At 35.3% G+C, this 23,646-nt stretch overlaps 3 protein-coding genes across 5 annotated transcripts; 2 read left to right on the forward strand and 1 right to left on the reverse strand.

Annotated features, from left to right (window-relative positions):
* Positions 1 to 1,923: 1,923 nt before the first annotated feature.
* Positions 1,924 to 22,125, forward strand: LOC108852802 (F-box/kelch-repeat protein At1g64840-like). 3 transcript variants are annotated; one of them, XM_057006831.1, is made up of 3 exons: positions 1,924 to 2,068; positions 20,651 to 21,786; positions 21,892 to 22,125. In XM_057006831.1, the coding sequence occupies exons 1-3, from the start codon at positions 2,036 to 2,038 to the stop codon at positions 21,947 to 21,949; spliced, it is 1,227 nt and encodes a 408-aa protein (XP_056862811.1). In that variant the 5' UTR covers positions 1,924 to 2,035; the 3' UTR covers positions 21,950 to 22,125. The 3 variants fall into 3 exon arrangements, with proteins under 3 accessions (XP_056862811.1, XP_056862812.1, XP_056862810.1); XM_057006832.1 differs by lacking the exons at positions 20,651 to 21,786; positions 21,892 to 22,125 and adding exons at positions 2,243 to 2,314; positions 2,390 to 3,796 and having other exon boundaries at positions 1,934 to 2,074; XM_057006830.1 differs by lacking the exon at positions 1,924 to 2,068 and adding an exon at positions 19,879 to 20,211.
* Positions 17,874 to 19,533, forward strand: LOC108851862 (F-box/kelch-repeat protein At1g64840-like). Its single transcript, XM_057006833.1, has 3 exons — positions 17,874 to 18,027; positions 18,146 to 18,202; positions 18,282 to 19,533. The coding sequence occupies exon 3, from the start codon at positions 18,445 to 18,447 to the stop codon at positions 19,462 to 19,464; it is 1,020 nt and encodes a 339-aa protein (XP_056862813.1). The 5' UTR covers positions 17,874 to 18,027; positions 18,146 to 18,202; positions 18,282 to 18,444; the 3' UTR covers positions 19,465 to 19,533.
* A 154-nt stretch (positions 22,126 to 22,279) lies between the features above and the next one.
* Positions 22,280 to 23,399, reverse strand: LOC130511945 (uncharacterized). The gene is made up of 2 exons (XM_057009890.1): positions 22,826 to 23,399; positions 22,280 to 22,667 (listed from the first exon to the last, which is right to left on the reverse strand). The coding sequence occupies exons 1-2, from the start codon at positions 23,239 to 23,241 to the stop codon at positions 22,637 to 22,639; spliced, it is 447 nt and encodes a 148-aa protein (XP_056865870.1). The 5' UTR covers positions 23,242 to 23,399; the 3' UTR covers positions 22,280 to 22,636.
* Between the last annotated feature and the right edge of the window lie 247 nt (positions 23,400 to 23,646).

The raw sequence follows: 23,646 nt of genomic DNA on the forward strand, positions 1-23,646 counted from the left end.
GTTTCTTTACCTATAAGGGTCAGTCTTTTACCTTGAACATCATCCTCACATTTTGTGAATCTCCAGAAAACAATGAAAATCACCAATCATGGCTAGCTCCTCTGTTCTTCTTGGTGATTTGAAGACTGGTCACTGCTCTTCCACCATCCATTTGGTGATTTGAACCTCTTTTATCTCATGCGCATAGTATTTTTTGTTATTCCGTAAGGATGAAACTTTTATATAGAATTAGATTGTCAGCTGACAATAGGTTTGTTCTATGATTTAACATGCAGAGTCAGATACGGACCAAAACAATTTCATAGAATTTGTTTCCATTTCTTTCGTATTAGCCAAGTATAAGATGATGATCTTATTCTTCAAGAAGCTGATATCTGTTTCTGTTTCTCTTGCAGCAAGACGAGAATGCAGTTGAGAAAGAGGCGCTCCTCCTCCGCCCCCAGGATTCCAGGTGCTCTCCTTCTGCAAAACCTTGATCTTTCGGTCACAAGAACACACGTTTGGTTTTATGTGCTTAGATTATTGGTGTTTGTATAAATCAAAACTTATTTTCCCAAATGTTGTTCTAAGATTGTCTTTAATTCACCCTTTTGATTCTTCTTTCAGGATCTTCGGTCAATCTCCCTGTCAAGAGTTGGTTGCAAAGGTATAGGAAACAATTTATCGAGTATCTTTCTTTATTTCTGTTATGTGAATCTTTTATGTCATAAACGTTCTATGATAGTTGATGTTTTTGATTTTGATATTGGCAGGTGAACCACGAAGCCGTTTGCTTCATAGTGGATGAAGCATGTTTTTTTCATTGATCTGTTTCAGGAGAGATCCTGAAGAATGCACCAGTTCCTGTGATTTTTTATGAGAACTCTGTTGATTGTGGAGGTTAAATAAGAGACAATTTCTCAGATTTTTTTTCCTTCATCAGAACCCTTGATAAGAAGGAACCACTTCCTGAGATGATTCCAATTGCAGCTTAGTGGTGCCCTTTACAAGAAGCTTTAGCAACAATTGAATCACTTGAAAAAGTATTAAAGAGGATGAATTAAAGAGGGAAGATTCAATGCAGAAAACGTATCAATGGATCAGTTGCAGTCACCAATTTATATTTTTGTGAACGATGGAGGCTCCATCATGGAGAATCGGGGATGGTCTCTCAAGTGGCATCTGTAGCTACACAGTGTCTTTATAACTAATCAAACTCTCAGACCAAATTTTTTTTTAATCAATTTTAAATTCTTTTTAATGTCTCTCTTTGTTTTTCAATTATCGTTGAGAGCTCTGCAAATCTGTCAAGCACACTTAGCAATTGTAAAGGAGTCTTCTTATTCACGTTTGATATCGTGACAGCATTTATATGTAACGACATAGTATGTAACCTACATCTATACACACTAAGTTACAGAACGTAACCAACATATATATGGCCAAATACTTCATCAAGGTTTCAAACATCCAACTTAAATATAAAACACTTTTTTTTGTCAACTAAGAACTCTTAACTCAAGATTTGTATTTATGAGAAAATTGTAAATCTTTTAATTTAAACCAGCTTCAATTTATAAACCACCTTCAGCTAACAAATTCATGCTAAAGTACAAGATGTATCATGAATGGTTATTCGATTGTTTTTATAAACTTTGAGATCTGAGATTAATATGTAGTGTAAATAGGATAAAAGTAATCATCGTTTTGTTAAAATAAGTGAAAATAAGAAAAAACATATAATTTTGTGGGATTATATTGACGCTATATTGAATATGTCATTAAAATTTCTAAAATAAATAGTAAAATAAATAAAAAAATGTTGTAAAATAATTATGAAACTTAATGCAATTTTTAGTCAAAGTAAATTTAAAACTTTAAATACTTTTTTCTTTTTGTTTATTCACACGCCCGCCCGTAGGGCGGGTTTATCCTAGTAAGATACATAAATGACACCCTCCACTTCATCAAGACAGACGGTTCCGTTTATGTTTCCCTACAGTTTACCGGACTCTCCAAACCCTAGAAGAAACTTAAAATTTCTTACGGATTTCAAATGGCACCGAGAAAGAAGAAGACACCAACCATGGTTTGGGTAACTGATTTTTACTCCCTTTTTGTTTGGTAATAACTAGCAACAAAAACACAAACAGATGTTCTAGAATTCGATTCGATTCTCTGTATCAGTTCCAGACTGTTGTGCGATTAGTCTTCTTCTCTGTTCTTGTTTCCTTAAAAGATGCTTAAATTTTCCACTGTTCAGGTTGTGAAATCGAAGCAAACACTGAAAATGACAGAACCTGCGACATCATCCTCGTCTCTTCTATCAGATAGTGTAAGTAACAACTCTTTTCTCTACTAAATTTTGACAGATTCTTGGTTATTGTTGTTAATTAAAATCTATTTTCAGGTTTCAAAGCTGTCTCTGTCTCCATCAGAGAACACAGTGTCCGTACCAGACTGGTCTCTTCTCCCTGAAGAGCTACTACACATTATCTCCAAGAAACTTGATGACTGTTTCGATGTTGTTCATGCTCGCTCCGTTTGCACCTTGTGGCGTTCCATCTTTCCCTTTCCTTCTTACCTATCACGCCCAAGTTACCCTCTTCCAACGCTCGATGATCACGAAGGCTCGTGGAGCCTCGAGAAGATCCCTTTGTTCCTCTTTAGACCCCGAGCTCTTGCTGCTGAGTATTTCTTGGGAGGGATAAGGCGATATAAGGAGCCAGAGGAGCTTCCATCTACTATCCAATGCTCAGTGAAAGTGGAGATTCCAGGATCATCTGATCCAAGGTTGATGAACATGCTCGACTGCCAGATCCTCCCTCTTGGCCATCAGTACAGAATGATTGGTTGCAATGCTAAAGAGTGCAGAGGTGTGGCTGTTCTCCCGCTAAACAAGGAGGGAGGAGATTTTGTTGTTCTCCTTAACTACACTAAAGTTTTGTGGGTGTTTACAAGCGCTGAAATGAAGTGGATGCAGCTCGAGAGACTCTCGGATGCCATGTGCTGTGATTTAGTCACTTTCAGAGGCAGGTTTTATGCAATCTTTCTCAACGGCGACATTTTCTCTTTCGATCCTCATTTCCTGGGACTGACCTCTCTGAAGCCCCTGGAGCTACCGAACTGTGGTTCATGCAATGATCTGGTTCGGTCCAGTGATGATGAGCTTTTCCTGGTTGAGAAAATCATCCCTCGGTATACCGGTAGATTACGCTTAGGTCGGTTAACATTAAGAGTGTGTAGGCTAGATGTGGAGGCTGGTCAGTGGGTGGTGGTCACGGATATTGGAGACCGTGTGTTTGTTATTGGAGACTTGGGGAATGTCTCGTGCTCGGCTAAAGAGTTTCCTGATGGTTGTGGTGTGAGTGGGAACTCCATTTTGTATACTCATAAGCCGTGGAATTAAACGTACTTCTACAAATATGGAGTAGATACTGGACGCGAGGAAGACGACCTCAACTGTTGGAGATATTCGAGAGAGAATCTGGTGACTATCCTCAGCACTTCTCCTGTGGTGGCTCTGCGGGTCGAGCGGTGCCTTTAGTTCTTTCTACTTGCAACACATTTTTTCTGACTATGCTGTTGATAACAGATCTTGGTTTGTGGCCCAAAGGCAAGGACATCATTGTTATTACTCATGGTTCGGTATACGCAGATCCGTTCTAGACGTCTATATCTCAATATGTTCTCTCTGTCTAGTTTTCCTTACTTTGTTTTCTTGTATTGCAATGTTTGTGAAGACGCAAGTCATCTTAATTTGTGTTCTAAATGAATGTTAATTCAAGCATGGACTTGGTTCCATTGTTAGTTTTTATTTTGGTTTATTTGTAGAAATGTTTCTTGGCTTTTGGCAGATTTTGGTGATGTGAACCTGTTGTTTCATGCTTAATTGTTTCTCAGGATTTGAAATATAGCTTGCATATAAAATATTACTTAGTCGGTAGGGGGTTTCATTATTGGGATCTAAACCCCGGGTATTTATATAAATCTGGTCGGATTTGATTATTTTAATTCATGTTCGGTTATTTTGGATCAGATTCTAAGAATGAGTAATGTAAAGTCAAACACGCGGGATCAAAGAACTTAAGCCAATGTAAAGGCTAGTGTCAAAATGTATAAGTCAAACCGGGATCAAAGAACTAGAACGGTTAACTACTTCGATAGCCTCTGGTTAAACGAAACTCGTGATTTGCACATGTAAATGAGACCTTCTACCTTGACCAGAATATCTCTCACCCTCAGTTACCTTTATTATCATTATTTTTTTTGGCTTATTAAACACTAATTAGAAATTAGAAATGGTGCAGCAATCAACAAACATGGCGCCAAGAATGAATACAAGGGTACACCTTTGGTTCCAGTAGCGATTAATCTTACCTGTTTATGTTTCACAAAACTCTAGAAACTTCATTTTTTAAGATTAATGCTAAAGTTGTCACATTTATGCTTTAATCTGATGGGGGTCTGTGAACTCATGTTGGATTATTTCATTTTTCTTGTGTTCTCTCTCTCTTAAGGCAAGATGTCTTTTCTTCACTTTCAACTTGGTATTGGTTTTTTCTTTTTTTGTAACTGAATTGGTATTGGTTTTGCCTGAGTCTTGTTTGATATAAACTAAGATAAATCTTGTTTTCTCTCAACTAAGATAAATCTTGTTGAAAAGGAGCCATTGAAAACGCGCGTGACCCAACGCGCCCCTAAAGTTTTCTCTCAACCCTAATCACCCTTGCTTTCGAATCGTCATCTTCACCAAGCCTCTCCGGCGCCGTTGGGCGGTGAGAGAGGGACCACTTTCTTCCCGCAATGTCCATCTCCATCTCATCCTCTTGGTTCTGCTATCTTTGTCTATCTTCTTTGCTCGGTCTTCTGGATTCGGAGAAATCTTCCTCCGGATAGTCAGATATCAGAGGCGTCTCTGGTTCTTCTGGAACTCCGGCGAGGCTAGTCGAGTCAGCGTTATCAATGGGAGCCTTGGATCTTTCGGTAGAAACTGACTGCGCTCGATCTGGGTCAGATCTGAGATCCGAGACCTGCTGGAGCAACGGATGCGTCGCTGCCGTTCCTGTTCCTGCCTCGTTGTCTCGCTCCAGTCAGCTTCCTCTAACGGCATGCTCCAAGGTTTCGTAGAGCTCCTCCTCTCTGTATGAGTGAAAGGTGGTAGTGAGATGTACCACTGAGGACCTCTGTTTTAGTTCAAGACCCAACAACCATGACGATCTTACGGTAATCGTTTAGTTCCTCTTCTTTCTCCCGGTCTTTGTTCAGTAAGGTTTTGAGGACAACCTGAAGTCAAGGAGTCAATTGCATCTAGCCGGAGCCTTCTTTTACCAATTGTATCGTCTGTTTTTCAAGGAGTTTAATACTCCTTCTGTGCTTCATTCCCTTGTTCCTTTGCTCCAACAGTCGCTCTGATGTAACATCGACGTCCTTGCCGTTCTTATGTGTCGCGTGGCCGGAGGGAGCCAGCTTAGACCGTCCACGCTTGACCGTAACTTGGGCTTCAGTTTCTGCGGTATTGGCTCGGGGTTGCATTCTTGTTTTTCTGTTGAGATAGCTGTGGTTTACTCGGTCGACGTCCTCCTCCAGTGGTGCGCCGGGGTGTTCGCCAGCCACCGCCGTTGAAGCCTGCTGGAGCCACTTCGGTGAGTGTTCGGTTGAGTTTACTCTAAGCTATACTCTTGCTTGTTGGTTAATCCGTGCAAAACAAGAAGTGCATTGGATTGGGAGCTTTAAAATGTTGTTTCTTGTTCTAGTTTGATCTATTAACTTCATGCTATCCATGTTTGGAAGCTTGGATTTAATTCTTAGGTTTTTAGGGATTTTTTTAAACTTTTTGCGGTCCCTAAAAATCAAACCGGCTGTCAAAGCAGGCTGTGGCTGCAAGCTTCTTGTAACCAAATCATCATTCATAGTAATGACATTTACCATTTAGCAAAAAAAAAGATAAATCTTGTTTGTTCATACATGTGCAGTTTCCTACCTCAAACCAAAAAGAAGGCATCATCATTGATGCCAGACTGGACTCAGCTCCCTGAAGAGCTACTTCACATTATCACGGAGAAACTAGTCAACTGTTTCATTGTGATCCATGCTCGGTCTGTTTGCAGCTCATGGCGATCCACGTTCATTTTTCCTCATTCTCTGTTACGTCCTAGTTACTCTATACCCGCGTTTGGCGATTTCCCTTTCGAGGACTTGTGCACTCTCGAGAAAGTCCCTCTGTTTCTCTTTAGAGTCCAAAATCCTGCTGCTTCAGCATCAGAGTATTTGACTATATTGTTAGCTAATAAGTGTAGATTTCTCTAATAGTATACAACTGTAGATTGCAGTTGAAGTCTACACTACTTTTTTCATTAAAAGTGCATATGTGTGTTATTCATCATGTTTTTCCACGATTTTATTGTTTCACAATGTGCATTAATGAATCCTAATGGTCTTGAGCGAATTTCAAAAGTTAATACTCCCTCCGTTTCATATTAAGTGTCGTTTTAGAGAATTTTTTTCGTTGCAAAATAAGTGTCGTTTTAGAGTTTCAATGCAAAATTTATTAACTTTATTCTCCATTCTATTTTTCTATTGGTTGAATTGTATCGGTAATGATGTTTTTATATTAAAAATATGCAAAATTAAATGCTTTCTTAATCCGTGTGCACAAGTCTAAAACGACACTTATAATGAAACAGAGGGAGTATGTTATACTTATGGAACTATTAATTTTTAGATTTAGTTATGTTTTTAACTAATAAGTGTAGACTTTTTTGGCAATCTACTTATGTAATTCTATTTTGCATGGAATGGTTTAAATACATGTGATGTATACGTAGAGTGGATGGTAAAACAGTCTTTGTGGCTGTTAATCTGAAAGGAGGGAAAATGTTCTTTGCACCTAGTATTTGTATGCAAAACTTATGTGTTATGTTATAAACTTATATTACATTGCTTCAGAGTTATGCTATACGATGAACTTGTGTTAAACTTGTGTATTTTAATTTTTTGTAATGCTTTATAGTTGTATTAAACAACTCTTCTTTCTATGGTCCCTTTTCTCACGAGCTACTGTCAGAAGTCGCAAATTCGATTTTTTGTCAGCCCGGTAGTACTACTATGGGCTTATTTGTGTAATAGCCATATTTAGAAGTGAAATTAAGTGAATAACAATGATTTTGACATAATGAAGAAACTAGCATTTGTACCCTAATTTATCCGGTAATGCCCTTCTTCTTTGCCATTAACCGGTAAAAAATGTGTTTTGTGTATCCACGTAATTCATGTGATATATGGTCAAGTATATTTATAAACTATTTTACAAAAAAGAAGAAAGAGCTATCCACGTCACACTTTATTGACCACATACATTACCTAAATGTTCTATTCCACCTGACCGAAATAGTATATAATTATAAATTCATTCATAACTTCTAAAAACTAAACACTACCATAACCCCTAATCACTAAACCCAACACGAAAGTATAAACCAAACTTTATCAACTAATCACTAAATTCTACACGAAAATATAAACCATAATCCAATGTCAATCCAAATCTTCCAGAAACTAAATCTTAATTTTGAAATACCAGGAAGATACATTATCATTCTACATGAGACATATAGAATAGAAAACGTGAAAATGTAGTTGAAATATAAAATAAATGTATCAGTTAATCACTAAACTCAATGTCAACTACAATTGTACCAATTAAACCCTAAACCCTACACGAAAGTATAAACCCTAACCCAAAATAAATAACATAGTACATATTGGTGAAATTATGAAATGATTATTATTGCATGTGAGAAGTTAATGCTGACTCCTACCTCACCCCTTCTTCTTCAAATTACTAAACTCTAATCTCTAATCACTAAACCCTAATCCAAATATAAACCCTATACCCAAATAGAATGTAATAAAATAAATAACTAGTACATATTGGTGAAATTATGAAATGTCTATGATTGCATTTAAGAAGTTAATTCTGACCCTAACCATACTTCTTCATCTTCAAAATACTAAACCCTAATCTCTAATCACTAAACCATAACCCAAATATGAACCCTAAACCCAAATATCAAAATCTAAAAAATACATAATTTTACGTAATACTAAACTATACAATATAAATTAAAATGTAATTTTTACAAATTAGAAAACATGTAACAATAGATTTAAAAAATTACGATCTATGAGCAAAAATAGAACACTTCTTATTAACCGTCAAATGGAATGGAACAAGATAAATAGTATAGTAATAGAATAAAACATATAACAAAATATGAAAATACACATTGTCTATATTTCTATTCTACATACATCTAATAGAATAGAATATAATATAAAAAACTCTTCATCTTCTTCCACATACGACGGAGATTTTCTGTAAATTCAAATACATACATGTTGGTGGCTTCGTGACTGTTTCTTTTGAAATCTGAGAAATCTCTTCTTTCCGTCACAGACAAAACCTCCTAAACCGGTATGTTAGAAGAAATAATCTGCTAATAGCCGCTACCACTTTCTCACCGTCAATGTCGGAAGATGCCACAAGCGAAGATGATTGGAATAAGACTATGAAGAAGATGGGAAAGCTTTTCAAATGAGATGGAGGAGAAGACGTGAAGTTGGATAAGCCACGATTTAGTTTTGATAGATTAATAATTATTTTTTTTTTATTTTTTTGGTAGCAGATTGAACCGGTTGATGCAAAGGATAATACAGTATTAATATAGATAAATAACGGTGTGTATAGGTCTGGTAGGGAAAATAGCTAGTTGGTGAATTATGCTTTTTTCTGTGGTTATAGAATCCAATTTCCCTACTATTATTTTCCAAAAAAAATTCTAAGAGATTTTTGTGAATTTATGACACCGCGTGCGATAGATCTAATCACTACAAAACAATTTTCCAAAATAATTTTCTTTTCGAAGCTGTTATCTATTTACTGTGGAAGGAAAGACATACAAGGGTCTACACATCAACTTCAACAACCGTTCAAGTTATTCTCTCTTAAGTCGACAGGCTCACGCACACGGACTTCTTTCTAATTTTGGGCTTTCATATCACCGCCAAAATTCTCTGCTGCAGTTCTACGCCCTATGCCTCAGGCCTCCTTAATCTATCGCCATATTCTTCTTCCATTTTTTCTTTATTGAGTTGTCTTTGTATTTATTATATGCTCATAAGTCGTTTGTTTTCAACTTGGTAAAACATTAAAAAGGTATGAAATTTAGCATGATTAACAAAAAAATAAATATCTCACAATGAATAAGTGTCAATGCATTGCCTTGGCACTTTTGCAATTTCACACTTTTGGGAAAGAAATATAATTTCCCTCTTGCATTTTCTTTATGATAATTCCGTCTCTCATATTCAAACATCCTCAAGCTGAGATTCAATTATTTTGTCAATCATATAACAAATTATTAGGTTTTTTTTTACTCAGGCCCACTACTGGATGTCCTTGGTTATTCAGTTCGTTTAATCATCAAAACAAATAGTATGTTCATTAGTCCCCAAACTCTTCAAGTAGTAAAGCAAGATAATAAAAATAATCAAGTTTCACTTACAAAAATTGTTCTTCATTAATATAGGAAGATGTGCCAGGTGTATATGACAACTAAATTTTCAATCTAAGGTATATCTACAGTTTCTTAAGTCTCATGATATATCACTAACAAAACAATGCTGGAGGCTTTCTTGGCCACTACAGTGGCAAATCTACAGTTACAAACACAGATATATCTATGTTATTTTGTCTTGCATTGTCATCACTTTTGTAGTTTTGTTACTCTTATGAGCATTACAAATGGCAGATGTTTCAGCTTAAACCTCCCAAACATCCATTTTTAATATATATACTCGATATGTTTTATAAAATAATGCATGAAGAACGCCTATAAAGAAAAACACATGTATCTGATTATGATTTTAATTTGCATATGAATGTAGTTTAATTCACCGAGCCCCTCTTCAACGTTAGATGCTTTGAAGGTTGTAACAGTTAGATAACATATGTGAACGGTTAAAAGAATATAGACTAAAATGAACATGACTCGCTAAAGATGTCACTGAATATATAAATGGTGATTGATTCTAGCACCTTAAACATGCAAGTTTTGTAAATTGAAAATGAAATAAACTCCTCGTACAATTTTACGAGTTGAATTGAACTATTCGTGTAATTTTCTTCGATCTTGGAATATTCTTGTGGACAACAAATCTAAACTATATCTTGGGCGTAGACAACGTAAACATCTGAGAGTTAATAATTTCCATTAAGAAAATAATTAGCTGTTCTGAATCAATTATATAATGTTGCTTTGAAACTGCTGACTTCTATTCTCATGATTTGTTTTTATTCACAACACTCCGAAGAGACTATGACTACAGTAATGATAAAATCAAAAGGCTGCAAACATCAACGACAAACACAACTTGACAATCCGGTCATTTTCTTTAAATTAGGGCAAACGAACTAAACCATGTTTCCACCTAGATTACTCGAATAGTTCAATGATTTAACTTTATTTGAGTGTTACAATAAGCTAGATAACTTCAAAATTACGATAATTAATTGAGCATCATAGTTGTTTATTGATGGACCATCTTTAACTTTAAATTTTGTGGCCACATTTGTTATTGTCGAGATCATCTCTTGCTCTCTTTGCCACCAGAAACTTGGAAACGGTAAGTACATAACCGGACAAAACGTGTGTGAAATATTATCAGTTTAATAACGTCAAAATTATAGCTATTTTCTTAATTTTGACTTTAGAATTGGTTAAATGGAAATTCTCCCATAATAAATTAGAAAAGGAAAAATATAGGAGAAAAGATTTGAAAGAATTCCTAGGTAGGTTAGGTATGTGCATAAAGAGAAAGAAATACATAAGTTAGCATACTAAAAAGATATTCAAAAGAAAAATATTCAGAGAAGGAAGGGAGGAATAAGAACAATGAACTTGGTTTGGTGATGATACACAGTCAATTAAGTTCATCCTCATCCTCCTAGCTGTCAGGGACTATATATATCTTTCTCTTTCTCTTTTCTTTTCCGACATATCTTAATCTCTCTGATCAGGTTTCCCATTTTTACAAGTTTCATCTGAATTCCTCTTCTTTGATTGTTGTTACTGCTGCCACTGGCTGTCGCTTTTTCACACAGTTCAGCAGTCATCATGTATGAACCTGTGTGATAAAGCGAGACCAAAGCCAGTGGCAGCAGCAACAACGATCAAAGAAGAGGAATTCTTTGAGAAAGAACCAGTTAGAGGTAGAAAACGAAAGGTGTGACCTTGAAAGTTTTAACAATTAATTCAGCTGGAAATTAACCAGATGAGTACCCGCAAATTGCACATGATTATTCTTTCAAAAATATTTTTCTGTGTGTTTAGTATTTATATTCTTAAAAAAATAGTTTTATTGCTATTTTGTACAATATATATTGTTATTTCATATATTTATATTTAATATGGTATTTTATATTTTACTTTTTGTGTTAGACACAGGTCAAATATTTTAAATTAGTTTATAAAAATCACCATTATTTTGTATAACATCTATGTTAAAGTATCTGAAGCTTAATCTTTCAACTATGCGTCATTACCATGTAAAATGAACTTTTAAACTAAAATTCGCTCACTTCCACAACTTGAACAACATATCCATAGGCTCCCTTCCACAACTTGAACAACACATTCATACGACTTTCAAGCTCATGTTACAAACAAAAATCTCACAATATATGGTCTCTTTTCTCACCGGTTACTGTCAGAAGTCGCAAATTATATTCTTTGTCAGCCCGGTAGTACTATGATTTTCCAAAAAAAAAATCTAAGAGATTTTTGTGAATTTAGGACACCGTTTGCGATAGATATAGTCACTACAAAAAAATATCCAAAATAATTTTCTTTTCAAAGCAGTTATCTATTTACTGTGGAAGGAAAGGCATACAAGGATCTACACATCAACTTCAAAAACCATTCAAGTTATTCTCTCTTCAGTCAACGGGCTCATGCGCACAGACTCCTTTCTAATTGCGGGCCTCATATCACCGTCAAAATTCGCTGCTGCAGTTCTACGTCCTATGCTTCAGGCCTCCTTAATCTCTTGCCATATTCCTCTTCTTTTTTTCTTTATTGAGTTGTCTTTCTGTTTATTATATGCTCATAAGTCATTTTTTTCAACATGGTAAAACATTAAAAAGGTATGAAATTTTACATGATTAACAAAAAAATAAAATATCACACAATGAATAAGTGTCAATGCCCTTGGCACTTTTGCGATTTCACACTTTTGGGAAAGAGATATAATTTCTCTCTTGCAATTTCTTTATGATAATTCCGTTCTCATATTCAAACATCCTCAAGCGGAGATTTAGGAGGATGTATTGAATCTGAAATTTGAAGTGATTTGACTTTTAATGAGTTTTTAGATGATTGCAGGAGAATTATAATTTGATGTGACTTTTTATTAAAACACTCTAAAATCTCATCTAAAACAGTGGGATTTGGATTTTTATTTTTATAACTAAGGAATTCTCTTCAAACACTCTAAAAACACTTAAAGTACTCTAAAATCTTCAACTTAAATTTTGTTCAATAACAGTGGATTTCAGAGTGTTTTATAAAATGTCAAGTTTAATAACACTGGATTTTAAAGTGTTTTTTAAAATTCACGTTTGAATAACAGTGGATTTGTCATTTTAATACAAATCACTTAAAACTCCTAGTTGAATACACCCCCCTTAATTATTTTTGTCAATTCCATAACAAATTATTAGGTCTTTTTTCTTACTCAGGCCCACTATTGGATGTCCTTGGTTATTCAGTTCGTTTCATCATCAAAAATAAATAGTATGTGCATTAGTCCCCAAACTCTTCAAGTAGTAAAGCAAGATAATAAAAATAATCAAGTTTTATTTATAAAAATTGTTCTTCATTAATATACGAAGCTTTGCCAGGTGTATATGACAACTAAATTTTCAATTTGAGGTATATCTACAGTTTCTTAAGTCTCATGATATACCACTAACAAAACAACTCTGGAGGCTTTCTTGGCCGCTACAATGGCAAATCTACAGTTACAAACGCAGATATATCTATGTTATTTTGTCTAGCATTGTCATCTCTTTTGTAGTTTTTGGTATTCTTATGAGCATTACAAATGGCAGATGTTTCAGCTTAAACCTCCCAAACATCCTTTGTAATATATTTACTCGATATGTTTTATAAAAGAATGCATGAAGAATGCCTATAAAGAAAAATACATGTATCTGATTATGATTTCTATTTGCATATGTTTAATTCACCGAGCCCCTCTCCAACGTTAGATGCTTTGAAGGTTGTAACAGTTAGATGACATATGTGAATGGTTAAAAGAACATAGACTAAAATGAACATGACTCACTAAAGATGTCACTGAATATATAAATGTTGATTGATTCTAGCACCTTAAACGGGCAAGTTTTGAAAATTGTAAATGAAATAAACTCTTGTACAATTTTATGAGTTGGATTGAAATGTTTATATATATATATATATATATATATAATATACTTGTAATTCATGTAGATTTCTTCGATCATGGAATATTCTTGTGGACAACAAATCTAAACTATATCTTGGACGTAGACAACGTAAACATCTGAGAGTTAATAGTTTCTATTAAGAAAAAAATTAGCTGTTCTGAATCAATTATATATTGTTGCTTTGAAACTGCTGACTTCTATTCTCATGATTTGTTTTTTTATTCACAACACTCCGAAGAGACTATGAGTAAGAAGAGATAATATATATCTACAGTAATGATAAAATCAAAAGGCTGCAAACATCAACGACAAACACAACTTGACAATCCGGTCATTTCCTTGAAATTAGGGCAAACGAACTAAACCGTGATTCCACCTAGATTAATCGAATAGTTCAATGATTTAACTTTATTTGAGTGTTACAGTAAACTAAATAACGTCAAAATTACGATAATTAATTGGGCATCATAGTTATTTATTGATTGGACCATCTTAACCTTAACTTCTGTGGCCAAATTTGTTATCGTCGAGATCATCTCTTGCTCTCTTTGTCACCAGCAACTTAGAAACGGTAAGTACATAAGCGGACAAAACTGTGTGAAATATTATCAGTTTAATAACGTTAAAATCATAGCTATTTTCTTAATTTTGACTTTAGAATTGGTTAAATGGAAATTCTCCCATAATAAATTAGAAAAGGAAAAATATAGGAGAAAAGACTTGAAAGAATTCCTAGGTACGTTAGGTATGTGCATAAAGAGAAAGAAATACAGAAGTTAGCATACTAAAAATATATTCAAAAGAAAAATATTCAGAGAAGGAAGGGAGGAATAAGAACAATGAACTTGGTTTGGTGATGATACACAGTCTTTTAGTTCATCCTCATCCTCCTAGCTCTCAGGGACTATATATATCTTTCTCTTTCTCTTTCTTTCCAACATATCTTAATCTCTCTGATCAGGTTTTCCCTTTTTACAAGTTTCACCTGAATTCCTTTTCTTTGATAGTTGCTGGTGCTGCCACTGACTTTCGCTTTTTCACACAGGTCAGCAGTCATCGCGTATGAACCTGTGTGATAAAGCGAGACCAAAGCCAGTGACAGCATCAACAACGACAGAGAAAAGAAATTCTTTAAGAAAAAACCAGTTGAGGTAGAAAACGAAAGGTGTTGATCTTAAAAGTTTTAACAATTAATTCAGCCAGAAATTAACCAGATGAGTACCCCGCGAAATTGCACATGATTATTCTTTCAAAAATATTTTTTCTGTGTGTTTAGTATTTATATTCTTAAAAATAGTTTTATTGTTATTTTGTACAATATCTATTGTTATTTAATATATTTATATTTAATATGGTATTTTATATTTTACTTTTTGTGTTAGACACAGGTCAAATATTTTAAATTGGTTTATAAAAATCACCATTATTTGTATAACATCTATGTAAAGTATCTGAAGCTTAATATTTCAACTATGCGTCATTACCATGTAAAATGAACTTTTTAACTAAAAGTCGCTCCTTTCCACAACTTGAACAACACATCCATAGGCTCCCTTCCACAACTTGAACAACACATTCATACGACTTTCAAGCTCATGTTACAAACAAAAATCTCACAATATATGGTCTCTTTCTCACCGGTTACTGTCAGTCGCAAATTCTATTCTTTGTCAGCCCGGTAGTACTATGATTTTCCAAAAAAAAACTGAGATATTTTTTTTGAATTTAAGACACCGCTCGTGATAGATCTAATCACTACAAAAAAAAATTATCCAAAATAATGTTCTTTTCGAAGCAGTTATCTATTTAATGTGGAAGGAAAGACATACAAGGATCTTCACATCAACTTCAACAACCAGTCAAGTCACTCTCTCTTCAGTCGATAGGCTCATGCACACAAACTCCTTTCGTTTCCGGCTTTATCTCACCGCCAAAATTTGTTGCTGCAGTTCTACGTCCTATGCTTCAGGCCTCCTTAATCTCTCGCCAATTTTCTTCTTCTTTCTTTTCTTTGTTGAGTTGTCTTTGTGTTTATTACATGCTCATAAGTCGTTGTTTACAACATCGTAAAACATTTAAAATGTAAACTAAAGAAAAAGAACATGTATGCCATTTTTGTATCATAGAGTGCCGCTTGTATTGAAGTGATCAAAATCATGTAGATGCCTTAGTTAGGAAGTTCTTCTGTCTATGTTAAATAAGAATAAAACTAGAGCTTGATCGCACAGATTTTTATTTAATGATTTATGTATATCATATATTTATTATTGTATCGTGTTATATATTTTATTAGATATGTGTTGTAACAGTTATGTAATTATACAAAAAGATTGGATGTGCATCTATATTATTAAAAGAGAAGTATTCATTAAAAAATATCCTTTATTTTTCAAAGTAATTACATTTTCGTACCGCTTAGAATTAAATTGAATTTTCTATTTTAATGTTTGTCTTTCCGAATAGATTAAGGTGTTTTCCTTAAATAAATTCGATTTAAATATAATTAAATCAACTTAAACATACATCTATATTAACAAACTATTGAAACAAATATTAACAAACTATTTAAACAACCTAAACTATGGAAAAAATTAAAACTTAGCCTCCACGTTTTTGGTCTTATAATACGTATACATTATAATATATAAACAAAATTAATTATTATCCCTATAGTTTACCAGTAAATTATTTTGCATATATATTAGACGTGATTTACTAGTGTTTTAACCTTCTTTATTATAATTTTTTAGAATATTATCATCAGTTTTTTTAATAAAAATGAATATTCCAGCAATAACAGATTCATATTTTGAATATAAAATTAATTTTGTTCCCATGATTGTTTTTAAAATAGGCGGTCTCAAATTTCGTCCAATTGAGTTTTTAGAATTTTTGTAATTCATTTTTAGTTTGATCCAAAGTCCAAACGCATAATATACCAATGATACATTTCAGTCATACAATTAAATATGAAAAATATCAATATAAATTTTATCTAACACAGTATATTAATATATACTAGAGCCGTATAAAACATTTATCTTTTGATAAAATTAATAAAAGTTGTTTTAAGATTAGTAGAAATGTTAAGAAAGTATATTGATATTCTGTATGTGGCCACTGTAGAAAGGTGCCACAAGCTTCGTGTCAGACTTCCGCCGAATTCTCGTCTACGTTTCCGATTATTTACCGAGAGTAATATTTTTTGTCGGCATACAACTTTCCCGAGAAATTTACAACAACTCCTTCCAAAAAAATACCGTCAAAACCTTTATGTCGGAAATTTCCGATGAAATTCTAACAAAAGTTTGTAACTCTCGGAAAATTTCAGTAATCTATCGGTTCTTTTCTGACAAAAAGGGTTCTCGGAAAATTTCATCGAAGGATATACACATTTTTCTTGTAGTGAACTGATGCATTTAGAGATATGTCGTGTCAGCATGATCCTCAAAGTTTCCAAAAAGGAAATCCTTTATCAGATGAAAGGATGTCCAGGAATCAGAATACTACACATTCGATTCAACAAACAAATTATAGGTATATCAAAAGTAAATATATTACATAATGATATCATTTCTCTGGTTTCTGTGCGCGGCGATTTTGGTGTGATTCGAGTTCTCTTCCGGTAGTTCAGGAAGAAGATGGTACACCTGTTGTGCAAGCTCCAGAATCTTCTTCAGGCAGCCACATTGTGGAAGGACTACATTGTCGCTCAATTTCATGGTCTCATTCCTCCACCCTAAGAAGATTTATGACGACCTCAACAAGGCATGGGGCCAGTGCCGGCTTAATATAGGGGCGGTCAGTGCGACCGCCCCAGGACCCACTTCCAAATATATTTTTTTCATTTATTGTCAACTTTTTTTCATTTTTGTTAATATGTATTATTAAATTTAAACCAGATAATATCACAAAATATATTATTTTAGACTTTTTAAATATATTATTAATCAAAAATCAAATAGAATAGCTATTTTAAAATATTTTAAATATTTATTTTTTTATTACATTTGTTTTTTAAAAAATTATTAATGGAATGGCCTAAAATATATTTTTGCCCATGGGCCCTACTTCTATTGAGCCGGCCCTGCATGGGGCAAGTTGACAATGTTGCTTTCACAGTTTATCCCTGGACTCCGGATGTATCACTAGAGCTTACAACTGCTCCTACTTGGGCAATGTTAAAGAACGAATAACCAAAATAACTTGTGTTCAAATCAAACCGAAAGCAAAAAAAAAAAACCAACTAATTTAAACGAAGCTCGTGAGTTGGGCTTTAGTCACGTGCAAATAGAACCCTCCATCTCAGCCAGATGATTTCCTACACTGTCACTTGACTTTTGGAGCTTGAACATATCGTTTTGACGAATTACAAAAAGGAGATGAAGACATCTTGTTTTCTCTCTCGTGATTCTATTGTTTGGTAGGCACTCTTTCTCTCCCTTTGAGTAGCAGATTTTGGAGATCGCACAAGCAACAAAAAAATGGGACCGAGAAAGAAAACACCAACTATGGTTTGGGTAACTTACTCTTTCTTCCCCTTTTGTTTTGTGCTAATTTTTTTTTTAATCGATTTGATCCCTTGTTTTAATTGGATTCAATCTTAAAGACCCTAAAAGATTAGTTTTACTCTTCCAGGTTAGGAAATTGCAGCAATCGGTAGCGGAAAAGATCACACCTCTTCTCCCGGATTGTGTATTTGCTACTTTGTTAAATTTTTACTAACCATTTATCTCGTTTAACCGTTTATCATTATTTCTAATATCTCTTTCAGATTTCAGCAAAAATAGCATTATTGTCCGTGCCGCCGGACTGGTCTCTTCTCCCTGGAGAAGCTACTCCACGTTATCTCCGAGAAACTTGAAGATGGTTTCGATGTAATTCATGCTCGCTCCGTTTGCACCTTGTGGAGATCCATCTTTCCATTTCCTTCTTACATGTTATCGCGCACAACCTACTCCCTTCCCTCCTTCGCTGTCTTTCCTCACAGAATCAAAGCCTTGTGCACCCTCGAGAAGATCCCTTTGTTCCTCCTCTACATTCCTCCCGTTACTACTGCTACGTCCGTATCTGAGTGTTTCTTGTTGGGAAGACTAGGCCGGGTTGAGTCAGGGGATCATATTCAATGCTCAAAAGTAAACATTCACAACAGCCTGATCCTCCCTCTAGGTCATCAGTACAGAATGATTTTTGATCAGGAAGCATGGAACGGATTGTACAAAGGGGTGGCGTTTCTTCCGCTAAACAAGGAGGAGGGAGGAGGAGGATTCGTAGTGCTTGTCAATTACACTAACATGTTATTGGAATTGACAAGTTCCGTTATGAAGTGGAGGTTGTGTCTTCAGGTTTCCTCAAATGCTACGTGCGAAGATTTAGTCGCTTTTAGAGGAAGATTTTACGCAACATTTCATAACGGTGACGTTTTGGTTATCGATCCTTATTCGCTGGTAAAGACTCCCCTCACGCCTTCGCAGCCTCTGATTTCAAACAAATATCTGGTCCGATCCGGTGATGATGAACTGTTCTTGGTTGAGATATACAACCCACATCGTGTGTTTGATTCAAATCGATTTATTTGTAGAGTGAGTAGGCTGGACGAGGAAGCTGGTAGATGGGTGGTGGTCACCGAGTTGGGAGACCGTGTGTTCTTTATTGGACACTTTGGGAATGTTTGCTGCTCGGCTAAGAAGCTTCCTTATGGTTGTGGTGTGAGCGGGAACTCAATTGTGTTCACCAATGGGAGACGCAATGTTACATACGCTTATAAATATGGGGTACATACAGGGAGAGAAGAAGATGACCTCAATTGTTGGAGATTCTCAAGAGAGAATCGTGTGACAATCATCAGCACATCTCCCATGGTGGCTCTCCGGATTGAGCGCTTAAGCTTAAGCCATAAATCTAACTTTGGATACCTGAGACATCCGTTGCTTAAAATTAGATCACTCTGTATTTAAGTCACTCGTTATCATGGGTTTGACTAGATTTCTCCAAGATTATATATATTTACTAGGAGTTTTCCATAATCATTTTAAATAATATTGTTTTAACCTTAAAAAAATTCATTTTGGAATTATTATTTCTACATTTTAATTTCGATGGTTTGGAAAAAAACCAATAAATATATTTTATAATGTTAGTTTCAAAAAATATTTTCGAATTTTAAAATAAAAAGAAATTTTAAAAAGAAAAATTATAAAAGATGAAATTGAATTTGAAAACATATAATCTGAAAAAATATAAAAATTTTATTTTTATTTTTCAATTTTTTATTTTTTTATTTGTATTTCTCCTATTAAATAAAATATTTTGGTCATTAATTTTTCTTTGTATGATCTCTTTTTATGTCAATTTTTTCTATTTTGGAGAATTGCACTATAAAATATTTTAACTATATTTGATGGGTTGGTATTTAGTTCTTATTTTCTATAAAAGTTTGCTTACAAACATGTATCTCTAAAAAAATATCATAATAATTCTACTAAAGCAAACTAATTTAAATACATGGAAAATTCGCCCGTGCTATGATATACTAGTAAGATATATAAATGACAGACGGTTTCCGTTGTTTTGTTCTTTTAACCACAAGACGGTTTCCGTTGTTTATGTCTTGTTTCTTTACAGTACCCGACAAACCCTAAAGGAAACTTAAAATTTCTTACAGATTTCAAATGGCAGCGAGAAAGAAGAAGACACCAACCATGGTTTGTGTAACTGATTCTTTCTCCTCTTTTGTTTGTAACTAGCAACAAAACACGAACATATGTTCTACAATTCGATTTGATTCTCTGTTTCAGTTCCAGACTGTTGTGCGATTAGTCTTCTTCTCTGTTCATGTTTCCTTAGACCCAAAAAGATGCTTAATTTTCTTTGTTCAGGCTGTGAAATCGAAGCAATCAGTGAAAATGACAGTGTAATAACAACTGTTACGTAATATTCTTTCCATCTACGTAATATTCTTTGGCGGGTTAAATGTCAAATTGAAGATTGGTATCTACGTAATATTTTTTTCCATCTGTTAGGGTGTTTGCTTAGTTGTTGTAACAGAGCGTAGATAGTTAGAGATACTCTTGAATAATATCTTTACTTTTCTACTATATTTTGACAGATTCTTGTTATTGTTGTTAATTAAATTTCTTTCAGGTTTCATCAGAGAGCACAGTGTCCGTACCGGACTGGTCTCTTCTCCCTGTAGAACTACTCCACATTATCTCCAAGAAGGTGGAGGACTGTTTCGATGTTGTTCATGCTCGCTCTGTTTGCACCTTGTGGCGATCCATCTTTCCCTTTCCTTCTCACCTATCACGCCCAAGTTACACTCTTCCCACGCCTCGAGAAGATCCCCCGTGGAGCCTCGAGAAGATCCCTCTGTTCCTCTTTAGACCCCGAGCTCTCGCTGCTTCTGAGTTTTTCTTGGGCGGGATAGGGCGATATGAGCCAGAGGAGGAGGAGGAGGAGGAGCTTCCATCTCCTATCCAATGCTCAGTGAAAGTGGAGATTCCAGGATCATCTGATCCAAGGTTGATAAACATGCTCGACTGCCAGATCCTCCCTCTCGGCCATCAGTACAGAATGATTGGTTGCAATGCTAGAGAGTACAGAAACGTGGCTGTTCTTCATCTAAACCATGAGGGAGAAGGAGGAGGAGACGGAGACTTTGTTGTTCTCCTTAACTTCACTAGAGTTTTGTTTGTGTTAAGAAGTTCTGAAATGAAGTGGAGGCGGTTACAGCCATTCACAATGGCTACGTGCGAGGAACTATTCACTTTTAGAGGCAAGTTTTATGCGATCTTTATCAACGGAGACGTTTTCGCTTTCGATCCTCATTTCCAGGGACTGACTCATCTGAAGCCCTTGGAGCTACCTAACTGCGGTTCGTGCAATGATCTGGTTCAGTCCGGTGATGACGAGCTTTTCCTGGTTGAGCAAATCCTCCCTCGTAACGACGACGTGTTTGACTTCCATCGGTTAGCGCTAAGAGTGTGTAGGCTAGATGTGGAGGCTGGTCAATGGGTGGTGGCAACCGATATAGGAGACCGTGTGTTTATTATTGGAGACTTGGGGAATGTCTCATGCTCGGCTAAAGAGTTTCCTGATGGTTGTGGTGTGAGTGGGAACTCCATTTTGTATACTAATATGCCATGGAAGGAAACATACTTTTACAAATATGGAGTAGATACAGGACGCGAGGAAGACGACCGCAACTGTTGGTGGTATTCGAGAGAGAATCTGGTGACTATCCTCAGCACTTCTCCGGTGGTGGCTCTGCGGGTCGAGCGGTGCGTTTAGTTGGTTTTTTTTTTTTACTTTCTAACACATTTTTTTTCTGACTATGGTGTTGATAACAGAGTCGTGTGTTTTGAACAAATTTCTTCTTATACTAGAAGCAATGAACCGAACGTAAAGGACATTGGGGCTACGTCTGAGGGCAATCGATCTTGATATGTCGCCCGGCCCAGAGGCAAGGACAACATTATCATTACTCATGGTTCGGTAGGCAGATCCGCTCAGATTGTTCTCTCTAGTTTTTTATTACCTTGTTTTCATGTATTTGCAATGTTGGTGAAGACACAAGTAATGTTCAATTCTGTTCTATAAGTATAAGAATGTTAAACTCAAGCATGGACTTGATTCCATTGTTAGTTTTTCTTTTGGTTTGCAGATGTACAAAACAATTAATTATTAGTATTGCTTATCGTAAACAATTTCGTTAATATGTTCGTGTTTTAGTTAATATTCATCATGAGGTAAATATAATATAGCATCTCCAACCCTATGCTTTTTTTTTTTGATCAAACAGCTTTCATTGAAACTTAAAAGAGTTCAACTCCATCAATGGAGGATACAATAGGGTTACATGGAACCAAACAAACCAAATCAAAGACCAATACACTGGACAAGCAATTGAGAAAGCTTAAACAAGTACTCAAATAAAAGCTTAAAGATAAAGGTGATATCACAAGTTCAACCACCGTTGTCTCCGAAGGTAGGCAGTCAAACAAGAAGACTTCTTCAAGTTGACAATCTTGTTCGAAACAATAAAGGGGAGGAATGAAAACCTCCATGGTCAAAGAGGTCAGACAGTTGACACCATCTAAACGAGAGATGATAAACATCTTCGCTTCTGCTTCAAACAGAAGCATCTTCAAAACAATGCTCCCTGTAACAATTTCACTAATAACAAGTGATATATGTGGGATGAAGAAACACTCCTTAAAGGAGAAAGAAGGGCAATTACTGCCCAAACAAACCAGATTTGCTGGAAGGATACACAATTTAAGAACTTTCACTCCAAGCTGCCAGGAGAGGAGAGAATACCTTATCATTGCAAAAGCCATTAGAGCAAAGGTGGAAGTAAACCTGCATACTGCAGTAAATGAACAACGCCTGCATACTGCAGTAAGGGAGCACACATCGACCACAGAAGTGCCAACAAAGGCCACATATTGAAATGCAACCGACACAGTGGGAACTACCACAGAAAAACTCAGATCCAACGAAACCAGTTCATATGAAATCATCAAACATAGCTCTGGATCTGAGAACTTAAAGGTAGCTGTGGCCCATAGATCGTACAACTGAAGGAAATCCGTGAAAGATAGAGTATCAGGCGGAGGATCAGGAGGAACCGGCGGATCCGGAGGATTTGACGGGAGAGCAACCTTCAAACTCGAATCTGGTGGATCTGAGGGAGGGCGTGGAAGGGAAGCAGGACCTTCTACGAGCGGCGCCATGGAAAGAGTGGAAGGAAAGGAGGGGGAAGAAGCTTCTCGTTGATACGCGTGAGGCGAAATCAACGGCGGCGAAAGGGTGGTGAAACCCTAATCGCCTTTGCTATCCCTTGTTCCAACCCTATGCTATATTTGCTTCTATACACTATAATAGTGTAAAATCTACTCCAACCCATCTCTATTTCTTCCCCTAAAATAGAGATTTGTTATTTTCACCTCTATATTTAGGGGAAAAATAGCATTCCTCTATAATAGAAGCATACTTTTTATTTGCAAAATGGTCCTTTAACTTTTTATGATTATAACTAAAATACATATTTATAAATAAATATAATTATTTTTACATATAATAACACAGTTTTAGTTTACATAATAATTTGTAAACTTTCACAATTATAAATAATCATA

Source organism: Raphanus sativus, chromosome 4, assembly GCF_000801105.2.
Source record: "Raphanus sativus cultivar WK10039 chromosome 4, ASM80110v3, whole genome shotgun sequence".
In the NCBI taxonomy this organism is placed as follows: domain Eukaryota; kingdom Viridiplantae; phylum Streptophyta; class Magnoliopsida; order Brassicales; family Brassicaceae; genus Raphanus; species Raphanus sativus.

What these genes read in the sequence shown, in the direction of transcription:
- LOC130511945 (XM_057009890.1), bottom strand. Translation starts at nt 23,241, where the DNA reads ATGGCGCCGCTCGTAGAAGGTCCTGCTTCCCTTCCACGCCCTCCCTCA. An exon ending in ATGGCTTTTGCAATGATAAG is followed by an intron (nt 22,668 to 22,825) that starts GTATTCTCTCCT and finishes AAATTGTTACAG; the next exon opens with GGAGCATTGTTTTGAAGATG.
- LOC108851862 (XM_057006833.1), top strand. Translation starts at nt 18,445, where the DNA reads ATGTTATCGCGCACAACCTACTCCCTTCCCTCCTTCGCTGTCTTTCCT.
- LOC108852802 (XM_057006831.1), top strand. Translation starts at nt 2,036, where the DNA reads ATGGCACCGAGAAAGAAGAAGACACCAACCATG. An exon ending in AGAAGAAGACACCAACCATG is followed by an intron (nt 2,069 to 20,650) that starts GTTTGGGTAACT and finishes AATTTCTTTCAG; the next exon opens with GTTTCATCAGAGAGCACAGT. An exon ending in GTGGCTCTGCGGGTCGAGCG is followed by an intron (nt 21,787 to 21,891) that starts GTGCGTTTAGTT and finishes TTCTTATACTAG; the next exon opens with AAGCAATGAACCGAACGTAA.